General features: G+C 31.0%; 1 protein-coding gene across 3 annotated transcripts in view; it reads right to left on the reverse strand.

Moving 5' to 3' along the window:
• Positions 1-18710, reverse strand: part of LOC134707179 (signal transducer and activator of transcription 5B-like) — a 56648-nt gene that overhangs the window by 32558 nt on the left and 5380 nt on the right. For 2 of the 3 annotated variants that reach the window (XM_063566740.1, XM_063566738.1), the window contains exons 3-15: positions 16779-16938; positions 16048-16137; positions 14181-14273; positions 13153-13234; positions 11329-11549; positions 9295-9449; positions 8043-8207; positions 7236-7370; positions 5485-5620; positions 5114-5155; positions 3516-3599; positions 2975-3094; positions 1143-1278 (exon numbers count right to left, since the gene is read on the reverse strand). In XM_063566740.1, coding sequence (XP_063422810.1) covers positions 1143-1278; positions 2975-3094; positions 3516-3599; positions 5114-5155; positions 5485-5620; positions 7236-7370; positions 8043-8207; positions 9295-9449; positions 11329-11549; positions 13153-13234; positions 14181-14273; positions 16048-16137; positions 16779-16938 — 1619 coding nt within the window. The remainder of the gene's footprint in view (positions 1-1142; positions 1279-2974; positions 3095-3515; positions 3600-5113; positions 5156-5484; positions 5621-7235; positions 7371-8042; positions 8208-9294; positions 9450-11328; positions 11550-13152; positions 13235-14180; positions 14274-16047; positions 16138-16778; positions 16939-18710) is intronic. The other variant, XM_063566739.1, reaches the window with a different exon arrangement.

Raw genomic sequence — 18710 nt, forward strand, 5'->3', positions numbered from 1 at the left:
CTGACAGCTAGTAGCAAACCAACCAAAGATATTACCTGTACCTACACACTCAATGAATTCTGTTGTAAAGCCATCTATATGCAAGGTAATAAGCATCTTGTCTTCTACTTTCTGAATGATAAAACTTTATATAATAGTTTATTACAAGACAAAGTATGCACACTACTGAGGATTCATTTTTAATAGTGGGATACCAATTTTCATGGGTTTCGTCGTTCACAGCGAACCACGAATTTAAGAATTTAACAAAGAATAATCCCGAGAAATGTGTATGGAGTCAGATGTTTATTTCCGATTATGTTATGCAGTTCTAGTATAGTGTTGACTAGCGATAAACATTGTAACATAACACATGTATTTGAAAGAAGATACAAGTATTTTGATTAAATCTATAATAAATATATCGAATATCAGTGTTAATTTACTTTTTAAAATTGATTAAAACTGTTCATGGAAAATAACTGCAAGTTGTTAATAAACGTGTCATAGTTTGGTTTACCAGTGATTAAAAATCAATAGGATTAAGTACGTGGATATTGGCTGTAGGTTATATTGTGTATGACAGGAACAATATATTTTCACACCTTATACTTATATCACTGTTTTTTATAAGGTGATTAGGGAAATAAGCTTTCAATCATCAAGTTTTGAATGCCTTATAGAATTCAGACAAGAATTTATAAATTGTAAAACAAACAAATAATTAGTTGTCTCTGTCCATTATTGTAATCGAAGTTATCAATGAACACTTTAACCTAGAATGACCAAGCGAGGATTTTGACAATTCAAAACTTTTTCTATGAATTCCTTCTTTTTTGGTTTGTTTTATTATTGATCAATCCAAGGAGGTTAATATATGATCTCCTAAATCAAAAGGAAATCCCCGAATTACGTATCTATTTTTTTGTTGTTGTAATCAACTATCCATGAATTTACGTATTCCACGAAACGTCTTTTTTTCTCTATCCACAAAAGTTGATACCAAAGAAAATAAAGGAATCCACAGTATTCAAAAAGTGTTTCACTTTTTAAGTCAAAGCATAAATAAAAGTATCATGTCTAATCTTACAGTGGTCATCAGAAGAAATACAACTTTCAGAACATATTTTGTTAGCTATTTTTAGGACTAAAATTATGCTTACCAAACACTTTTGATGCCAGATAGTTCAGGTTTTCTGGGCAGAGTCCTTTCCCTGTCACAGCCTGAAATTTAGTGTTGAGGAGCTGTGACATTAACGTCCATGACACCTGACTAGGAACTTGGAACGGTGTTCTTCCCTAAAAATAAATAATGGTTCCTTCATTATTAAGATTTCCTTCAAGCTAGTTTCAACAATATCAAATATGAAAATTGAAAGCTAAACAAAATGGATTCCATATAGGGGAATTGTCAAAATATATATACTGTTAAATAAACAATTTAATTTGGTGAACAAATTTTTACAATTTGTCTTAATTATGTCACAATATGTCACATTAAGTGTAGCAACTCTGGTATAACAATCTAGAACAAGAATTTGCATTTTGCTATGCTAAGCATACCCATCAAGTAGTTCTAAGAATTAAAACATAGGATGTTGGTGGATCACTGATCTTAAAAGTGCTTAGAAATTGAAAGGAATCACTCTCAAGCTGCAGACTAGAGAAATAGTGATTCATCACTGTGTGTCATAAAGGTGAAATTTGCATAATGAAGATGCCAGTTTCAAAGCTTAAAGTTGATTGGTCATAAAATATCTAACCAATTTCAATAACTACCTTATTTGGGATATATTTAACTTTAACTTCTGGCTGCAAGAACAGGACCAATGTGTAAAATTAATGTCAAATAATTAGGCTGGTCAAGCCAATAATTCTATTCTGAGGTTGCTAATACATAAATTAGAAATATATAGCATGATCAGGCATTTGTCTTGCAACCTAAAAAATATCTGTTTGAACTAAATGCTTTTAATATAACTAAATGGTTTTAAAAATTTTACAAAACTGTTTATATGTTGGTACTATATCAACTATACATTTAACATTCATGCATGAAACATTTTTTCAAAGAACAATGATTTAGTGCACCATCTATTAAGCTTTAAGCCATATAATGTGACAGGCATACAAAAAAAATAACTTACCACCTAACGCTTATACATATGTACAGTTTAACAATAGTCCTTTTTTATATTTACATGTATCAACATGATATAATATATTAAACGGTACTACATTGTCTACAAGCCTGCATATTACAAATTTACAATACCCCTGTTCTCTACTCAATATGTCAGTAACTTGTAGAAATAGTTTTTGCTATAAAAATAAGGCTGAAAATAGTTATTGTGACCCCCTTTGAAAGTTTTAAATTGCAGAATGTTTCATGATTAAAGTCTGATAACTTGGAAAGGACTATTCTTAAAATTTTCAGAACAATTCATGTCATTTGCAAAGCAAACTAGAGCTACCAGCAGCTATATGAAATGTGTATAAAATTTAAAGGTTTTCTTGCTACAAATCTGTTGAACTATTTACCAAAAATTTTAAGAAGCAATCTTGGATAAAGCCTGTAGCTTTTATCTACAGTAAGACTTTAAAACTTACTTCTCTTCAAAAATAAAACACAACTGCACTGAACACAAATGGCTCACCTACTAAATTCAGCACAGTGACTAATTAGGAAAAATAAATGAGAAATTTGTCCATGCCAATGTCCAACAGACTTTGCCTTATGAACATCTAAAGGATCAAGATGCCAAAAACGTGCCTCATACTTTCTCTTTTCTAACGGATACGTAGCCCAAAGCAAAGTAATCATTCCATATAAGAGCAGCTCCAAAGCATTATAACCAATAAAACACAAAGGTCATTCATTAACCTTACCTTACCTTACTGTACCTAACAACAAAGACCATTAGGCAATGGCATGCAAGGTACGTTACCATTTACCATATAGTACATGCATGCTTAAAACTTATCAAGAATTTACATTCTTTTGAAAACTACTAATAATTACTGGCTCAGCAAACTGGTTGTCCCATAACACTGTTGCTAAGGCATTGCATTCTTGGTTTCCATGGACTGTTACAACAACTGGAAGTGACAATGTCTAAAATAAAAAAAATAAAAATTATACAATGATTTTATATAAAAACTTGACACACCGAAATATGTCTCCCCTTTTTATAGTAATGAATATACAAGACATGAAAAGTCAATGGCTGTAGGTGATAAGATAGCAGTTTTCAATAGGAAATTGCTCCTTTACCCTTTTTTTTAATCACTCTGTTTGTTTTTATTTATCTATGGGTTTGCATTATCTTCTTTAAGTTTTAATGTCAGCTTTATAATAATAGTTAACACAATTTCAGTTGTTGCCTGATTACCATATTTGTGGTTTACCTTGGGATAGGAAACTCACCACAGCCTTGACAAATACTATACAAGAAAGAAAATGTTTACACAGAGATTAAAGAAAATATTAATCACGATTTTCACTTGACATTCTAAAAGCGAATAATCAAACATACCCAAACTTGAAACATCAGTTCACCATTAATGCCAAGCTGGAAATCCGATTGGAACAGGATGCAAAACTTTTCTTCTGTTACAGCCTATTAAATAAAAACAGTGGCTCAGTATCCTTCATTTCACTGAATAGATATGATGTTGGATATATGAATTTAAAACCTGTCAAGCCATATAAATGAAATGACCTTGTTGATAGAATTCTCCACACTGTGTATAGAATGTTGGCCAAATTAATTGAAAAATTATATTGGAAAAGATTGGATGTACAGTAGATACACAGGATGCATTTACAGATGATTACAAACACAGGAATAATGATATCATGGATAATGTAATAGAATGATGTGCTTTACAACAACAAAAATTTTCTGCACCATTATGACATCCACTCATTTTCTCAGAGAACATTCTGTGGATTCATTAAAATTAGTTGGATACGAAATTTTTGTAGGTTTTGTGGGTACTGGTGAACCACAAATTAAACTGTTCAACGAATGACAAAATTTCTATAGGTTTTTGTGTGCCAAGAGTGACAAAACCACGAAATCAAACACACACGAAAATGCAAGTTTTCTTCAATCCACGAAAATTGATACCCACAAAAATAAATGAATCCACAGTACTTTGACAACATCCATACCAACATTACTGGTTAAAATGATTGAAATCCTAATATATCAAGTAATACAATTCAAGGGCACTTTACTGAGATAACCAAAAAAATCTGATCATGGTCAGATAACCTGGTGTATTCCATTGCTGATCAAATCTTACAATTGAAAAAAAAGTGTTAAAAGTATTACAACATACAAATACATGTTTTTATCCTTCATTGCATTTCTTAACAAGAATGTGTCCAAAGTACACAGATGCCCCACTTGCACTATCCTTTTTCATGTTCCATGGACCATGAAATTGGTTAATAATCTAATTTGGCAAAAAAAATAGAAAGATCATACTATAGGGAACATATGTACTAAGTTTCAAGTTGATCGGACTTCAGCTTCATCAAAAACTACCTTGACCAAAAACTTTAACCTGTAACTCCCACTTTCATTTTCTATGTTCAGTGGACCATGAAATTGGAGTCAAAAGTCTAATTTGGCTTTAAAATTAGAACGATCATATCATAAGCAACAAGTGTACTAAGTTTCAAGTTGATTGGACTTCAGCTTCATCAAAAACTACCTTGACCAAAAACTTTAACCTGAAACTCCCACTTTCATTTTCTATGTTCAGTAGACCATGAAATTGGAGTCAAAAGTCTAATTTGGCTTTAAAATTAGAAAGATCATATCATAAGCAACAAGTGTACTAAGTTTCAAGTAGATTGGACTTCAGCTTCATCAAAAACTACCTTGACCAAAAAATTTAACCTGAACGGACGAATGGACGCACAGACGGACAAACGAACGGAGCCACAGACCAGAAAACATAATGCCCCTCTACTATCGTACGTGGGGCATAAAAAGAGTATTTGAAAAGCTGTATCCTCTTTATATAGATTGAATTGAGTTTTTTGTTTTTCTATTGCAACTTTCTAAAGAAATATAATCTTTACTGACTTTAGTTTAACATATAAAATTTACAAACTTACTTCAGTTCCTTTTTTATCTGCTCTTTTAATCTTCTTCAGTTGCTGTAATGAAAATATAAAAAAATATTCATAATATAAAAAAATATTTATTTGATATCTAGTTAGGCCCCTGTCCAAATATATATTTAAACTGCAGTCAGGTTTTATTCTGTTTTAAATTGTAAAAATGAATGTATTTCCAAGGGACTTTCAGAGTTTACTTCTATGATACTTTTTATACTTTACTGGTCTCTTTAAATACTTATTTTTTAATTTACTCGTCTATTTGTAAAGTCCTGTTGTCAAAAAAGTTAAACATATAGGGAAGCAATTTAACCAAATAAGCCCTGGAAACGAATGACCAAACTGTTATGTAAACTATAATACACTACCATATTCCTGAACTGTATACTCAGTTCTCCTTTCCCATCATGGTACTCCATTGTTCCTTCTTTATTCAGTATATCCCCACTATCAGCATCTTTGGCTGTTACATCACTCTTCAGTAATCCTCGAGCCTGTTCCTCACTAAAATAAACATAACAAAAACTGAATATAACATGATAAATCTATGAATAAAAAGTTATATTATTGTAGTTATATAGTAGAAAGATAAATCATTTGAAACAAATTAGTAGTTGATAATGCCATTATAACCATGGAATATGTATGTGCAGTCTTTAAAAAAACTACAGCTTTAAAGAGATTCTAGCTTTCTTAATATTTTGTGGTAAACATTGTTTACGGTGTTAATCAGAAACAGAAAATTCTGTAATTCAAAATTTGAAAAGGGACATAACTTTCGAAATGGTGAAATGACGCCATAATTCAAAGTTCAAAATTGATTTGTGTTTAGTGGTAATAGGTGTTGTGTATAAGTTTCATAACATTTGATTGAGGCAATCTAAGTAGAAAATGGAAACCAATTTAGGGATGTACTGATTGATGTACAGACGGACAAAGGTAAAACTAAAGCATAACAATGCATGTATATTCCATTTTTTATTGGAATTAAAATCTGGCTTCTTTCTAAAGCAAAAGAAGAACATCATATTATTATAATAAGTATTGTTAAGTGCTGTACAAGACATGTTAAAAAGAAGGTTTATACATTCCAATTTTCATCTAAACCCTTTTTTAACAGAAATACAGTTCTGTGTGTTTAAAAAAGGGCTGCTAATAAAGAATGCTACTTGCCAACTAAACAAACTGCAATATTTAGACCATTTTCTCGAAATGACTACTGATGGTAGGTTAAATACCAAAATTTATGACAAACACGATGATTTTAATTTTCCTATAGTCAACTTTCCATTTCTGTGTAGCAACATCCCAGCGGCACCAGCATATGGAGTATATGTGTCTCAATTGATACCTTACTCTAGAGCTAGCTCAAAGTACATTGATTTTTTTGAACAAGGAATACTGCTTTCTCAAAATTTGCTAAGAATGGGCTATGAATCAATCAAATTAAGGTCATCACTGCAGAAATTTTACAGGCACCATCATGAGCTGATTGGCCATTATCACAAAAGTGTGACAAAAATCAAATCGGATATTTTTCCTCAGTCATAATAACCTTCCATCCTTACTGAACTGAACAAAGAAATAACACGACGGGTGCCATATACGGTGAAGGAAATGCTTACCCTTCCGGAACACCTGACATCACTCCCGTTTTATTTGGAGTTTGTGTTGTTTCTTATTTCTTATTTATAACTGTTGATGAAAATGTCTTTTGGTTTTATGAGTCTTTGTTTACTCCTAGGTTTTGATTGTTATTGTCTTAAAGATAATGTTGGATAATCTTATAATTTTGAATTATTGCAACCAGATTTTGATTTAAAGCATTCTACCACTAAAAATTGTCTGACCAACTTTGGCAATATGACCATTTATAAAACTTTAATTCTATGTAAAATCCAAGCAATCCTATTAGTATTGATTTAAAATATAATTGAATTTTTGCCTACTCTGTTGTGCAAGGGTGTAAAAATCAAAAATAGCTTGGCAATGTGATTGAACAGCCCTGTAGTCTGACCAATAGCACAGCACTGAAACACCAATGAGATAATGGGGAGAAAATTGTACAACCTGAGAGTAGTTTCACAATAAGTTGTTTCATATAGATAATATATATTACCTGATTATTGAAGCTTTCACTGTAGGTGGATTCATGTGGATGTTTAGTTTCCCTCCTACCAACAATCTTATCTTAGCTGTGAACCGAGATTCTTTCTTCAACACTTGAGGAGGCTGATGTTCCACAACAAATGTACTGAAACAATAAAACGTTGTTTTTTTTAAATAAACCTGCAAAATCACTTTAATAAAACCAACAATCTAATATCCACACTGACTTTATATGTGTATTTACATCATTTTTCAGTAAAATTATCACAAGTTTGGGTTCTCTTAATATGATTTACAGTTGAATATTTTCAGATAGTGTCCATATTACAGGGATGCCCCACTCACACTATCATTTTCTATGTTCAGTGGACTGTGAAATTGTGGTTAAAACTGTAATTTGGTATCAAATTTGAAAGATCAGGTGTATTGAGTTTTAAGTTGATTGGACTTCAATTTAAGCAAAAACTATCTACACTAAAAATTTAACCTGAAGCGGGAAAAAACAGACAATTACAGACAAATTTACAACAGACACATGGACGGGAAAACATAAATGCCCTATGTTGGGCATAAAAAGTCTATAATAAATATGTACCCTTCCAGAGCACCTAAGATCACCCCTAGTTTTCGGTGGGGTTTGTGTTGTTTATTCTTTAGTTTTCTATGTTGTGTCATGTGTACTATTGTCTGTCTGTTTGTCTATTTCATTTTTAGGTATGGCGTTGTCAGTTTATTTTAGATTTATGAGTTTGACTGTCCCTTTGGTATCTTTTGTCCCTCTTTTAAGTCTCCAGCTGACCTTATAATGTGTATATACCTTGTAACTAAAGATGACAATAGCGCTGTAATCTTCTGATTCAAATCTGGTAATATGTCAGACTGGTTTTCTGTTGAGGTGTTCAGTGGGAGACGAGTACGTAACACTTCAAACTGTAAAATCTGTTGTCGACTCTTCCAAATTATTTCTGCCAAGCTTTCACTCCTGTAATATTGAAAGATTTTTATTTAAAGATTAATTTTATAGACCTTAAATCCAACATAAACTAAAAGGTTTTATACATGCTAAAACAGTGAAACATGGACAGAGTAAAACAAACCATCCTTTTAGGGTGTTAATGTAAAATGCATATTGTTTCTCTTTTACTTCCATATAAATTAAAAACAAAAATAAAAACTTTTATTTATTTGATAAAACATAACTTGAAAGGTAATAAAAACAAGTGAAACTGCGAGCTACTGCTCACTGATGATACCCCCGCCGCAAGTGGATAATATTAATAGTGTAAAAATATGCAAGTGTTCGATAAACAGGAAGTTGTCGAGTGATGAATCTGAAAACACATCACATGGTATAGCTGACTTATATAAATCCTGAAACCAAATTTCAGAAATCCTTGTATTGTAGTTCCTGAGAAAAATGTGACGAAAATTTTCAACTTGGCTATCATGTGTAAAATCATACAAGTGTTCGGTAAACATGAAGTTGTCAAGTGATCAATCTGAAAATGCATCACACGGTATAGCTGACTTAGATAAATATTGAAACCAAATTTCAGAAATCCTTGTATTGTAGTTCCTGAGAAAAGTGTGACGAAAATTTTCATCTTGGCTATCATGTGTAAAATCATACAAGGGTTCAGTAAACAGGAAGTTGTCAGGTGATCAATCTGAAAACGCATCACACGGTATAGCTGACTTAGATAAACCCTGAAACCAAATTTCAGAAATCCTTGTATTGTAGTTCCTGAGAAAAATGTGACGAAAGTTTCATGGGACGGACTGACTGACGGACGGACTGAAGGACAGACGGACGGACAGACAGACAGAGGTAAAACAGTATACCCCCCCCCCCCCTTTTTTAAAGCGGGGGTATAAAAATCGCTGAATTAAAAATCACAATCATCATGTAGTTTGAAACAGACTCGCATAACCGTCTTGCATTCTGAAGCAATGCATATATAACTTAATATTGAAAGCAAAGATCAGGGGTTTATATCATAAACAATTGTAAAATAAGCAAAACTGATTTTAATGAAAATTGCTGTTTGTTTTTGGAGAAAATAACATACCATGACTGTAGTCTGTCTAAAAGTTTCTCCTCTATTGGTGCACCATTCCCTGACAACTGTTGTTTACGTTTCCAAGCAATCAACTCTACATCAATCACTTTCTTTTGTACATCTTCCAAAAACAGGAATGATTTCTTGTACTTGTTAAGTAAAGTCTAAATGAAAGCAAATATAATTTTAGTATTGTGGCAGGCTAGCAGCCATGTTTGTTGGCTTTAGATGTAATAATTGACAATTCTTGTAGGATATTAAGAGTTAGATAGCAAATAGCCCCTTTCAGAATTCAATAATTTTTGTGTTGTATTACTTTGTACTGAAAAAGTATAATAAGAGACAAGTTGTGTATAGAGATGCTTGGTAGCTTCAGAGCAATGGATCTGATTCTGTTTTAATGACAATAACTAATGACAATTGGCAGTAAATTTGACTAATTATCTGAAGTTGATTTATGACAATTCAAAAGATAAACATATGCTTCCGCTGTATTATAACATTACAACATACTATTTATTCAATTAATCAAATAATTCATCATACAACAAATTTAAAATATTTATCTATAAAAACTGATTATGTTTTAAGTGCATAATACTATAAGAAGCTATTAGCAATATCTTTAACTGCAAAATGTTTTTTCTGCTAAATTTTAAACAATACCATCAAAACTTAAATTGAAACCATAAAACAACAAATATAGTTATCTATTGCAATTAATATAAAATGCCATCTAGATATGTTAAAAGTATACTTAAGGTGGTACCTAACACTACAGGGAGATAACTCTGTAAAGTCAGCTAAACGTTTTAATTACGTTGTGCTGTAAAGGGAATGTTAAGCTTCTCAATGATCAAAATTGGTGTTTGTCAAACTGCTATATAACCAGTGTAATTTTTCTGAAAAAACGGTTGGTTCAAAATTTTTGATTTTTTTAAAATTTTTGTTAAGGCCACGGTTTTTTAATTTGTTGGTTTACGGATTTTTCCCTTAAAAAAGTCGGGTCGGTCGGTCGGAAAAAAAAAGAAAAAAAAATATCTTTCAAAACGGAAAAATATGCAAAATAAATATTTCACCTTACTAACAAAATGTTTGTCTTATTTGCTGTTTTGTCATCATTTCTTAACATTTAATTCAATGAAATATTATTAATCAGTGATCATGAACATCGCATCATCATGACATCGTTTAATAACTTCCTGAAAAAAACAGACATAGACGAAATTAAATCGTCATTTAACAAACAAGAAAAACAGATTCGCGTAGCTTTCAATCAATTTCAGAAAACTTAAATGATCTTCAATCACAAAAACTAATAAAGAAAAAAAATATAAAAACGTCGTACAAAAATAAGTTTAAACACACGTGTCGAAAAACGTAATAGACTCGTCCACTGGAAAAACAACAATATCGGGTTAATCAGTTGTCATGCAATCCGGTTTTTATCCCAATGATTGATATTTATGAAACAAGAAAATTTCATAAGAAAGGTTAATATTCAGTTCTTTAATTGATGTATTCCACCTGTCAACATTTGGACAAGTCTATTTCTCTGAGATGATGCATCTTACGGACTGATGACAAATAAGGGAAACGAACTTATTTTGTAATAGGTTTTCAACACAGGTTTCGTTCCGCAAAATTATTGCGCAAAAGACATTTCAAGGTCAGTTATAATTGATTTGTCTATTTTTAGAAACGTAAATTGAAAGTTTTATTTTTCACAACAGAAAGTGTTATCAACTTTGTTAATGATTAGTGCATTTCATATTACAAAAAAAGAAAATTTTAATTATTTTTCAGGGATAATGCATTGATAAGGGTCGGCGGGAATAAAAAAAAACATGAAAAGTCAATTTTATTTTTATTCTGAAAGTCGGCAAAATCGGGTCGGCGGATCCGTAAACCAACAAAATAAAAAACCGTGGCCTAAATACTTTGTCAAACTTTTATGAAAATAAAACGAGCCAAATTAATTTTAGTGAAAGTGTTGAGTACCACCTTAAAGCAATGGTAATAATATTTTTTTCCTCTAATTACCGAACGAAGTTCCATAACTTCTTGAGCCTTGGCTGATAATTCTGTCTGAACATTTTTTTGCTGTGCTGAAATTTCTTTTTCCTTGTTCATCAGCTCTTCTTTCTCATTCCTTAGTTTCTCCAACTCATGCTGATTATCTCCCCCTTGTTGCCATTGTTGTATCTGTGTTTTAGCAAACTCCAATTTCTGTTGTAACTGATTTAAGGCATTGCCAAGTTGTGCTGGGGATACATACAACATGAAATCTCAACAAAAGTACATGGACACACATTTCAGTCAATACAAAACACATTACAGTGTGATCTTTGTAATCCGACATACTGGGGGACCAGAAAAAAATGTTGGATTAAGCAGGGTGTCAGAATACTCAGGTTTTTTGGGACCATGAAAATGTGTCGGTTAAAGCAGGATGTTGAAATACTCAGGTGTAGGATTAGGCAAATTACACTGTTATACATTTTAAAATAAAGCATTGTTTTAAAAATGAAAGATATCCAAATATCAAGGCATCAGTGTAAGATTACTGTAGACTTAGAATTTTTTTTGTGCCTCCTTTTTTTTTGACAATTCATGAACTCAATCAGCCAATTCAAATTTTATATAAAATGATTTAGAAAGTGATCAGCTTTACATGCAAATCAAGTGATACAAGAGGCTCTCAGAGTGACAGAGTTTACCCTGAAAAGCAAGTATGGACACAACATTTAAGCTTTGAATTTGGAATGTGATTGAATATTTGACACAGCATATATAGGTTTGTGACCCAAAATGAATGTGGTAAAAAAAATGAAAATTTTTAATGCCGATTACCTATAATGGTAAAATATCAAAAATCTAAGTACATTGTAAGAATCAGCATATTAAAGAACCCAAAGAATTAAATTTTTTGAGGAAATACTAATATATGTTCAAAGAGAAATAACTTAAACTCATATAATTATAATTTTGAACGGACACTTATCAGCAACCCACATCTGCCCCCTGCCTTTCTTTTTACAAATAACTTTCCTTGAAAATTTTATGGTCATTTGATTTTTCAGGTTTCAGTTCTTACTGTGAAAGAAGCAAAATTATAACTGCCAAGAAATTTCCTTGTCTACAGTACTCAGATATATATATATGTACTTTGGCATGACACGAGTTATGTTCTTCTCATAAAGTTATGATGGTATGATACTAAACCCCTAACGGGAAGGATTGTGCCTGATATTCATATATGAAATCATAATCTTTCGATCAGTTTAATTGAAGTCTGGAGCTGGCATGTCAGTTAACTGCTAGTATTCTGTTGTTATTTATGTATTATTGTCATTTTATTCATTTTCTTTGGTTACATTTTCTGACATCAGACTCGAACTTCTCTTCAACTGAATTTTAAATGTGCTTATTGTTATGCATTTACTTTTCTACATTGGCTAGAGGTATTTTTGCGCCTGTCCTAAGGAGCCTCTTGCCTTTGTTAGTCTTGTATTATTTTATTTTTAGTTTCTTGTGTATAATTTGGAAATTAGTATGGCGTTCATTATCACTGAACTAGTATATATTTGTTTAGGGGCCAGCTGAAGGACACCTCCGGGTGCAGGAATTTCTCATTACATTGAAGACCTGTTGGTGACCTTCTGCTGTTGTTTTTTCTATGGTCGGGTTGTTGTCTCTTTGACACATTCCCCATTTCCATTCTCAATTTTACTTATTATGTTTTAAGAAACAAAATCAGTGTGTACATTCTGTTGTGCAATATCACAATTAAACACTGGAAGAGTTATTAGCAGACAGTAACAAAACACAAGCTCCTTTTCCTATGAACTTCAAGGTATAAAGTACCTGTAATATTTGGTGAATTTTTCCAGTGTATAATCAATGCTTCCTGTTTATCTTGTAGTTGTTTTATGTCTGTATCTGTCACCTGTAATAGTACACATAAAACTCTTTCTTACAGATGTCATTTTACTCAGAATTTACTTAATTCAAATATTGATACAGAAACGATTGTGATTCTTGTAATTATTGCGAAAAATGCGACAGGGTTATAATAGCGATATTTTAAACTCCCATTTTGAAATTTTTATGTGAATGAAACTGGGTTTTTTTTCTCAATACCACGAGAAATTAAAATCGTATTTGGAGTCTAAAATGAAAAAAATTGCGATAATAAATGCACGCAATAACTTCTGAATTTACAGTAGCTAGCGGTGTGTGATGGAAAACAAATTTGAAATTTTAACCTGCAAAAATTCGAATTTATTTTTATAATTTATAATTTATAATTTATAATTTATAATTTCCATTTATTTGCTTATGAATTAGATGTGTCCAAAACATCTTCAAAAGGTAAAGTTACAACGAATCCAAAAGTGAAAATAAATTCCTTGAAGGAATGATTAATCAAAGATTCCCCAATATAATTATTTTTCGCTTATATCATGTGCATACTCCTACACATAAGTATTCAAATATCTAATAGAGCCATCAACAATACAAAGATTCATTCAAAGAAAGACACGGGCCAGCTGTTTCCAAATAGTCTAAGCAAAAATGTCAATGTGCATGCTTTGGTATAGGTAACTCAAGAAATTATTCAAAGTGCAGATGCACTGTACAGTTTCCATCAAACCAATTTGTAGGTCACTCCCAATTGCTGCTATCAGTGGTATGCCTGCCAAAAATTTACCAAGTTCATTTTTTAGTACATTTGTATTATAAAGAAAATTAATTAGAAAAAATCAAAAGTTTGCCTCAAGTGTTCGTTCGATTATAATGTATGGATGATTCTTCCTGGGTTTTTTTCTTGCTCTCCTGATCAGGACATCTGTCTTTATCTTCAGTTTACGGTTATTTAAACTATTACTTACTGAAGTCCATGTCTGGAGGGTGTCTATGTCTTTAGATATCTGTTTGTTAGTTGCCAGTTGTTGCACTGTTGGATCTTCTATAACTAGTGAAGGCTATAAAATCAAAATATGTTCATTTAAAATATTATACATAGAGAGCTAAAGATATATTATGCACCATTTTTATAATTTAAACAGCACACAGTCACAGATGCTACTTAGAGCAAAATGTTATGTTTGACAAGCCTTCACAAAAGAAAAAAACTATTCAGCATATCTTCAAAAAATAATTTTATTTAATTTTCCATATCATAATTGGCCACTTGATGATGTTCACTGGGGTAGCCATTGCTATATGGCTTAACACTCTTTCAATGACTGTTGATCTATTCACAATTAAATAACATAACTTAGCTTTACTACAAAACAAAAATCAATGCATTTTAATGGGGGAGACAATAGTCAGAATCTTGTCCAGTGACAGTTTATTTATATAAAATCAATTATCTTAAATTAAATCAAGTTTCAATTTTAAATACACAAGATGACATCATATTATTTGTATTTACTCTTATGTTTAACTGTAGTGTTTCTTTTTTTACAAATAGGTAGAGTTGATGAAAATTGTTGACTTTTTTCACAATATTGATTGAATATGTCTATTTTTAGAAGGTCCTTGTATAATGTGACAGCTTTAGATTAAAGTTTTCTTAATTTCTTGGACTTCAGGAATTTCACAAAAAGAGGAAAAACACATCATATAGTATTATCATAGGTGTATGACGGTATAACATTTATTTTTTCAAGGGTATAACTGAATAACATTTAGATATATTTATTACATTTTTGTATGACTAAACAAAATTTATTATAAGTGTTTGACTGTACATCATTTAATATAAGTGTATTACTGTACAAAATTTATTATAAGTGTATGACTGTACAACATTTAATATAAGTGTATAACTGTACAACATTTATTATAAGTGTATGACTGTACAACATTTATTGTGAGTGTATGACTGTAAAACATTTATTGTAAGTGTATGACTGTACAACATTTATTGTTAGTGTATGACTGTACAACTTTTATTGTTAGTGTATGGCTGTACAACTTTCATTGTTAGTGCTTGATTGTACAACTTTTATTGTAAGTGTATGACTGTAATACATTTATTGTAAGTGTATGACTGTACAACATTTATTGTTAGTGTATGACTGTACAACTTTTATTGTAAGGGTATGGCTGTACAACTTTCATTGTTAGTGCTTGATTGTACAACTTTTATTGTAAGTGTATGACTGTAATACATTTATTGTAAGTGTATGACTGTACAACATTTATTGTTAGTGTATGACTGTACGACTTTTATTGTAACTGTATGGCTGTACAACTTTCATTGTTAGTGCTTGATTGTACAACTTTTATTGTAAGTGTATGACTGTAATACATTTATTGTAAGTGTATGACTGTACAACATTTATTGTTAGTGTATGACTGTACAACTTTTATTGTAAGGGTAAGACTGTACAACTTTTATTGTAAGGGTAAGACTGTACAACTTTTATTGTAAGTGTATGACTGTACAACTTTTATTGTAAGTGTATGACTGTACAACTTTTTTTGTAAGAGTATGACTGTACAACATTCATTGTTAGTGCTGGATTGTACTATTATAAGTTTATGACTGAACAACAATTATTGTTCAAGAATTAAACTAGAAATAACAACACCAATTTCCAAAAAGTGTGAGATGCAGGTCTTTATAAACGAAAAGCTTGAATATCATACAATAACAATTACATGTAAAGCCATAAAAGTGTATAAACAGAAGCAAAAATCAAACTTTTACTTGAACAACAAGTCACTAATTAATGATAAACTTACATTCTCTGCCTGGTTTACCAGAGATTCTTCTAAGGTCAGACAACTCTTTACAGTTTTAACAAATGCTAATGGTGAAGGCTCATATGTTTCCTACAAAATAAAACAGTATAGTTTTTGAGCACGAGATATATCATCCAAATCAGTGTCATGAAGCTGTTTCAATTATATCTAAACTTTTAAATCTAGCCAGGAAATGTTTTGTCTGTCTGTTACCTTAACACTGATGTTCACTATTAAAGTGTTTCAAACAATATCTTTAGAAACAGAAGACATTACAAAAAAGATAACGTATACAAATTATCATTAAGACCTTAGTTCTTTGTATCACGAAATGAATCTGTAAAGATTGCATTTTTTCAAATTTGTAATATTTAACAAATACTTCTCTCCTCCACATATTGCTTATTGATTTTGAAATTCAGTGGTTAATGCTTGTTGCTGTATTTAATATTTTTTTGTTTGTTTTGTACATAAATCAGGTCATTAATTTTCTGCTTAAAATTGTTTTACATTAGTCATTTAAGAGACTTTTATAGATTGCTATGCAGTCTAGGTTTTGATAATTATTCAAGGCTGTACAATGACCTACAAATGTGAAGTTAACTTCTACGTCATCTAGACTTTGGTGGAGAGTTGTCTCATTGGCAATCATACCACATCTTATTATTTTTATAAACTGTAACAGTAATGCTAATTGCAAACTCAGTAAAAAAAGTCTATGTAATACATACTCGTAATTGGTCTATCACATTTTGGAAACGTAACTTTAGTAAGAAATAATCTCCTGTTGTAGGAAGTTCATCTGACTTCTGTTGTATGAGTTGTAACAGGCTGACAAGAAGTGTAACAGCATACTGTTCATGCTGGCTGTTGGTTTCATCTACCTGACTCCTATAAATATATCAAAACTTATATCAAAGTTAGTGACACTAATTGATATTTGTGACTTAAATAAGTATTAAAAAAGAATAGCTTACACTGAAACAGCATACTTGTACATTGATATGTGAACACACAAAATAAATATATATAATTTCCAAATGACGGTGAATAATTTATAAAGCTTAAAGCTTTATCAAATTATAAACCTGTGAACACATACCTGGTTAATCAGAGAATATCAGGTTCTATCTAGGTTGATACCAGTGGTATTTTATTTGATAGCATTATGTTCAGAAAGGTAGATAAAAACAAAACTGTGTGTCAGTACTCAGTAGGACTACATGCCCATCCTAAACTATCACATTTCAATGTTCAGTGAAAGGCAAAACTTGGTTAAAATCCATATGTGGCATAGAATTAATGATATATTAAACTTTTGAACGAATGTTTTAAATTGATGTTACCGTATCTCATTGCTAACTACATTTACCAAAATAATAAACTTGAATGTGATAAGTGAACTACAAAATCCTAACCAGATGCTCCGCAGGGCGTAGCTTTATACGACCGCAGAGGTTGAACCCTGAACAGTTGGGGCAAGTATGGACACAACATTCAAGCTGGATTCAGCTCTAAATTTGGATTGTGATTAAATAGTTGACACAGCATAGGTTTCTGACACAGAATGAATGTGTTCTAATGAACTTAAAATTTTTGTTTTCTGGTAGAGCAATTCACTATGCTGTTGAATATTAATCCTCTCAAAAAAATGTTTGAAGAAATTTTCTTTTTATTTATGAAATTTCAAATGAGAAAAATTGAACCCAATTTTTTTAATCACATCCCCCTTTCCCTTATTCCAAAACTAATCTAAATTAAAATTTCAAATGGAGTTTGCAACAATAACTACTCATTTAAATACATCATAAAATATTAAGACGTAAAAAAAAATGCTTGTTATGACTGAATGATAAAGATTATTTTAATTTATCAGTTGGTAGTAAAAAGTGAACATACATTGTTGATTTAAGTTGATTCTGGACAAAGAAAGATAACTCCAATTAAAAAAAAATCTTGCTATTGCACAATATTTTGCAATTAGATATTTCTTGCTTACTATTCTGGACAAAGAAAGATAACTCTAATTCAAAAAAAAATTTGCTATTTCACAATATTGTGCAATTAGATATTTCTTGCCATTGTGCAATACTTTGCAATTGAAAAGACTTGCTATTGCACAATACTTAATATAATAATTTTAGATCCTGATTTGGACCAACTTGAAAACTGGGCCCATAATCAAAAATCTAAGTACATGTTTGGATTCAGCATATCAAAGAACCCCAAGATTTCAATTTTTGTTAAAATCAAACTAAGTTTAATTTTGCACCCTTTGGACTTTAATGTAGACCAATTTGAAAACATGACCAAAAATGAAGAATCTACATACACAGTTAGATTTGGCATATCAAAGAACCCCATTTATTCAATTTTTGATGAAATCAAACAAAGTTTAATTTTGGATTCCGATTCGGACCAACTTGAAAACTGGGCCAAAAATCAAGAATCTAAGTACATTTTTAGATTCAGCATATCAAAGAACCCAACCAATTCATTTTTTGTCAAAATCAAACTAAGTTTAATTTTGGACCCTTTGGACCTTAATGTAGACCAATAAGAAAACGGGACCAAAAGTTAAGAATCTACATACACAGTTAGCATTCGGCATATCAAAGAACCCCAATTATTCAATTTTGATGAAATCAAACAAAGTTTAATTT

Source organism: Mytilus trossulus, chromosome 2 (assembly GCF_036588685.1).
Source record: "Mytilus trossulus isolate FHL-02 chromosome 2, PNRI_Mtr1.1.1.hap1, whole genome shotgun sequence".
NCBI classification, from domain to species: Eukaryota; Metazoa; Mollusca; class Bivalvia; order Mytilida; family Mytilidae; genus Mytilus; species Mytilus trossulus.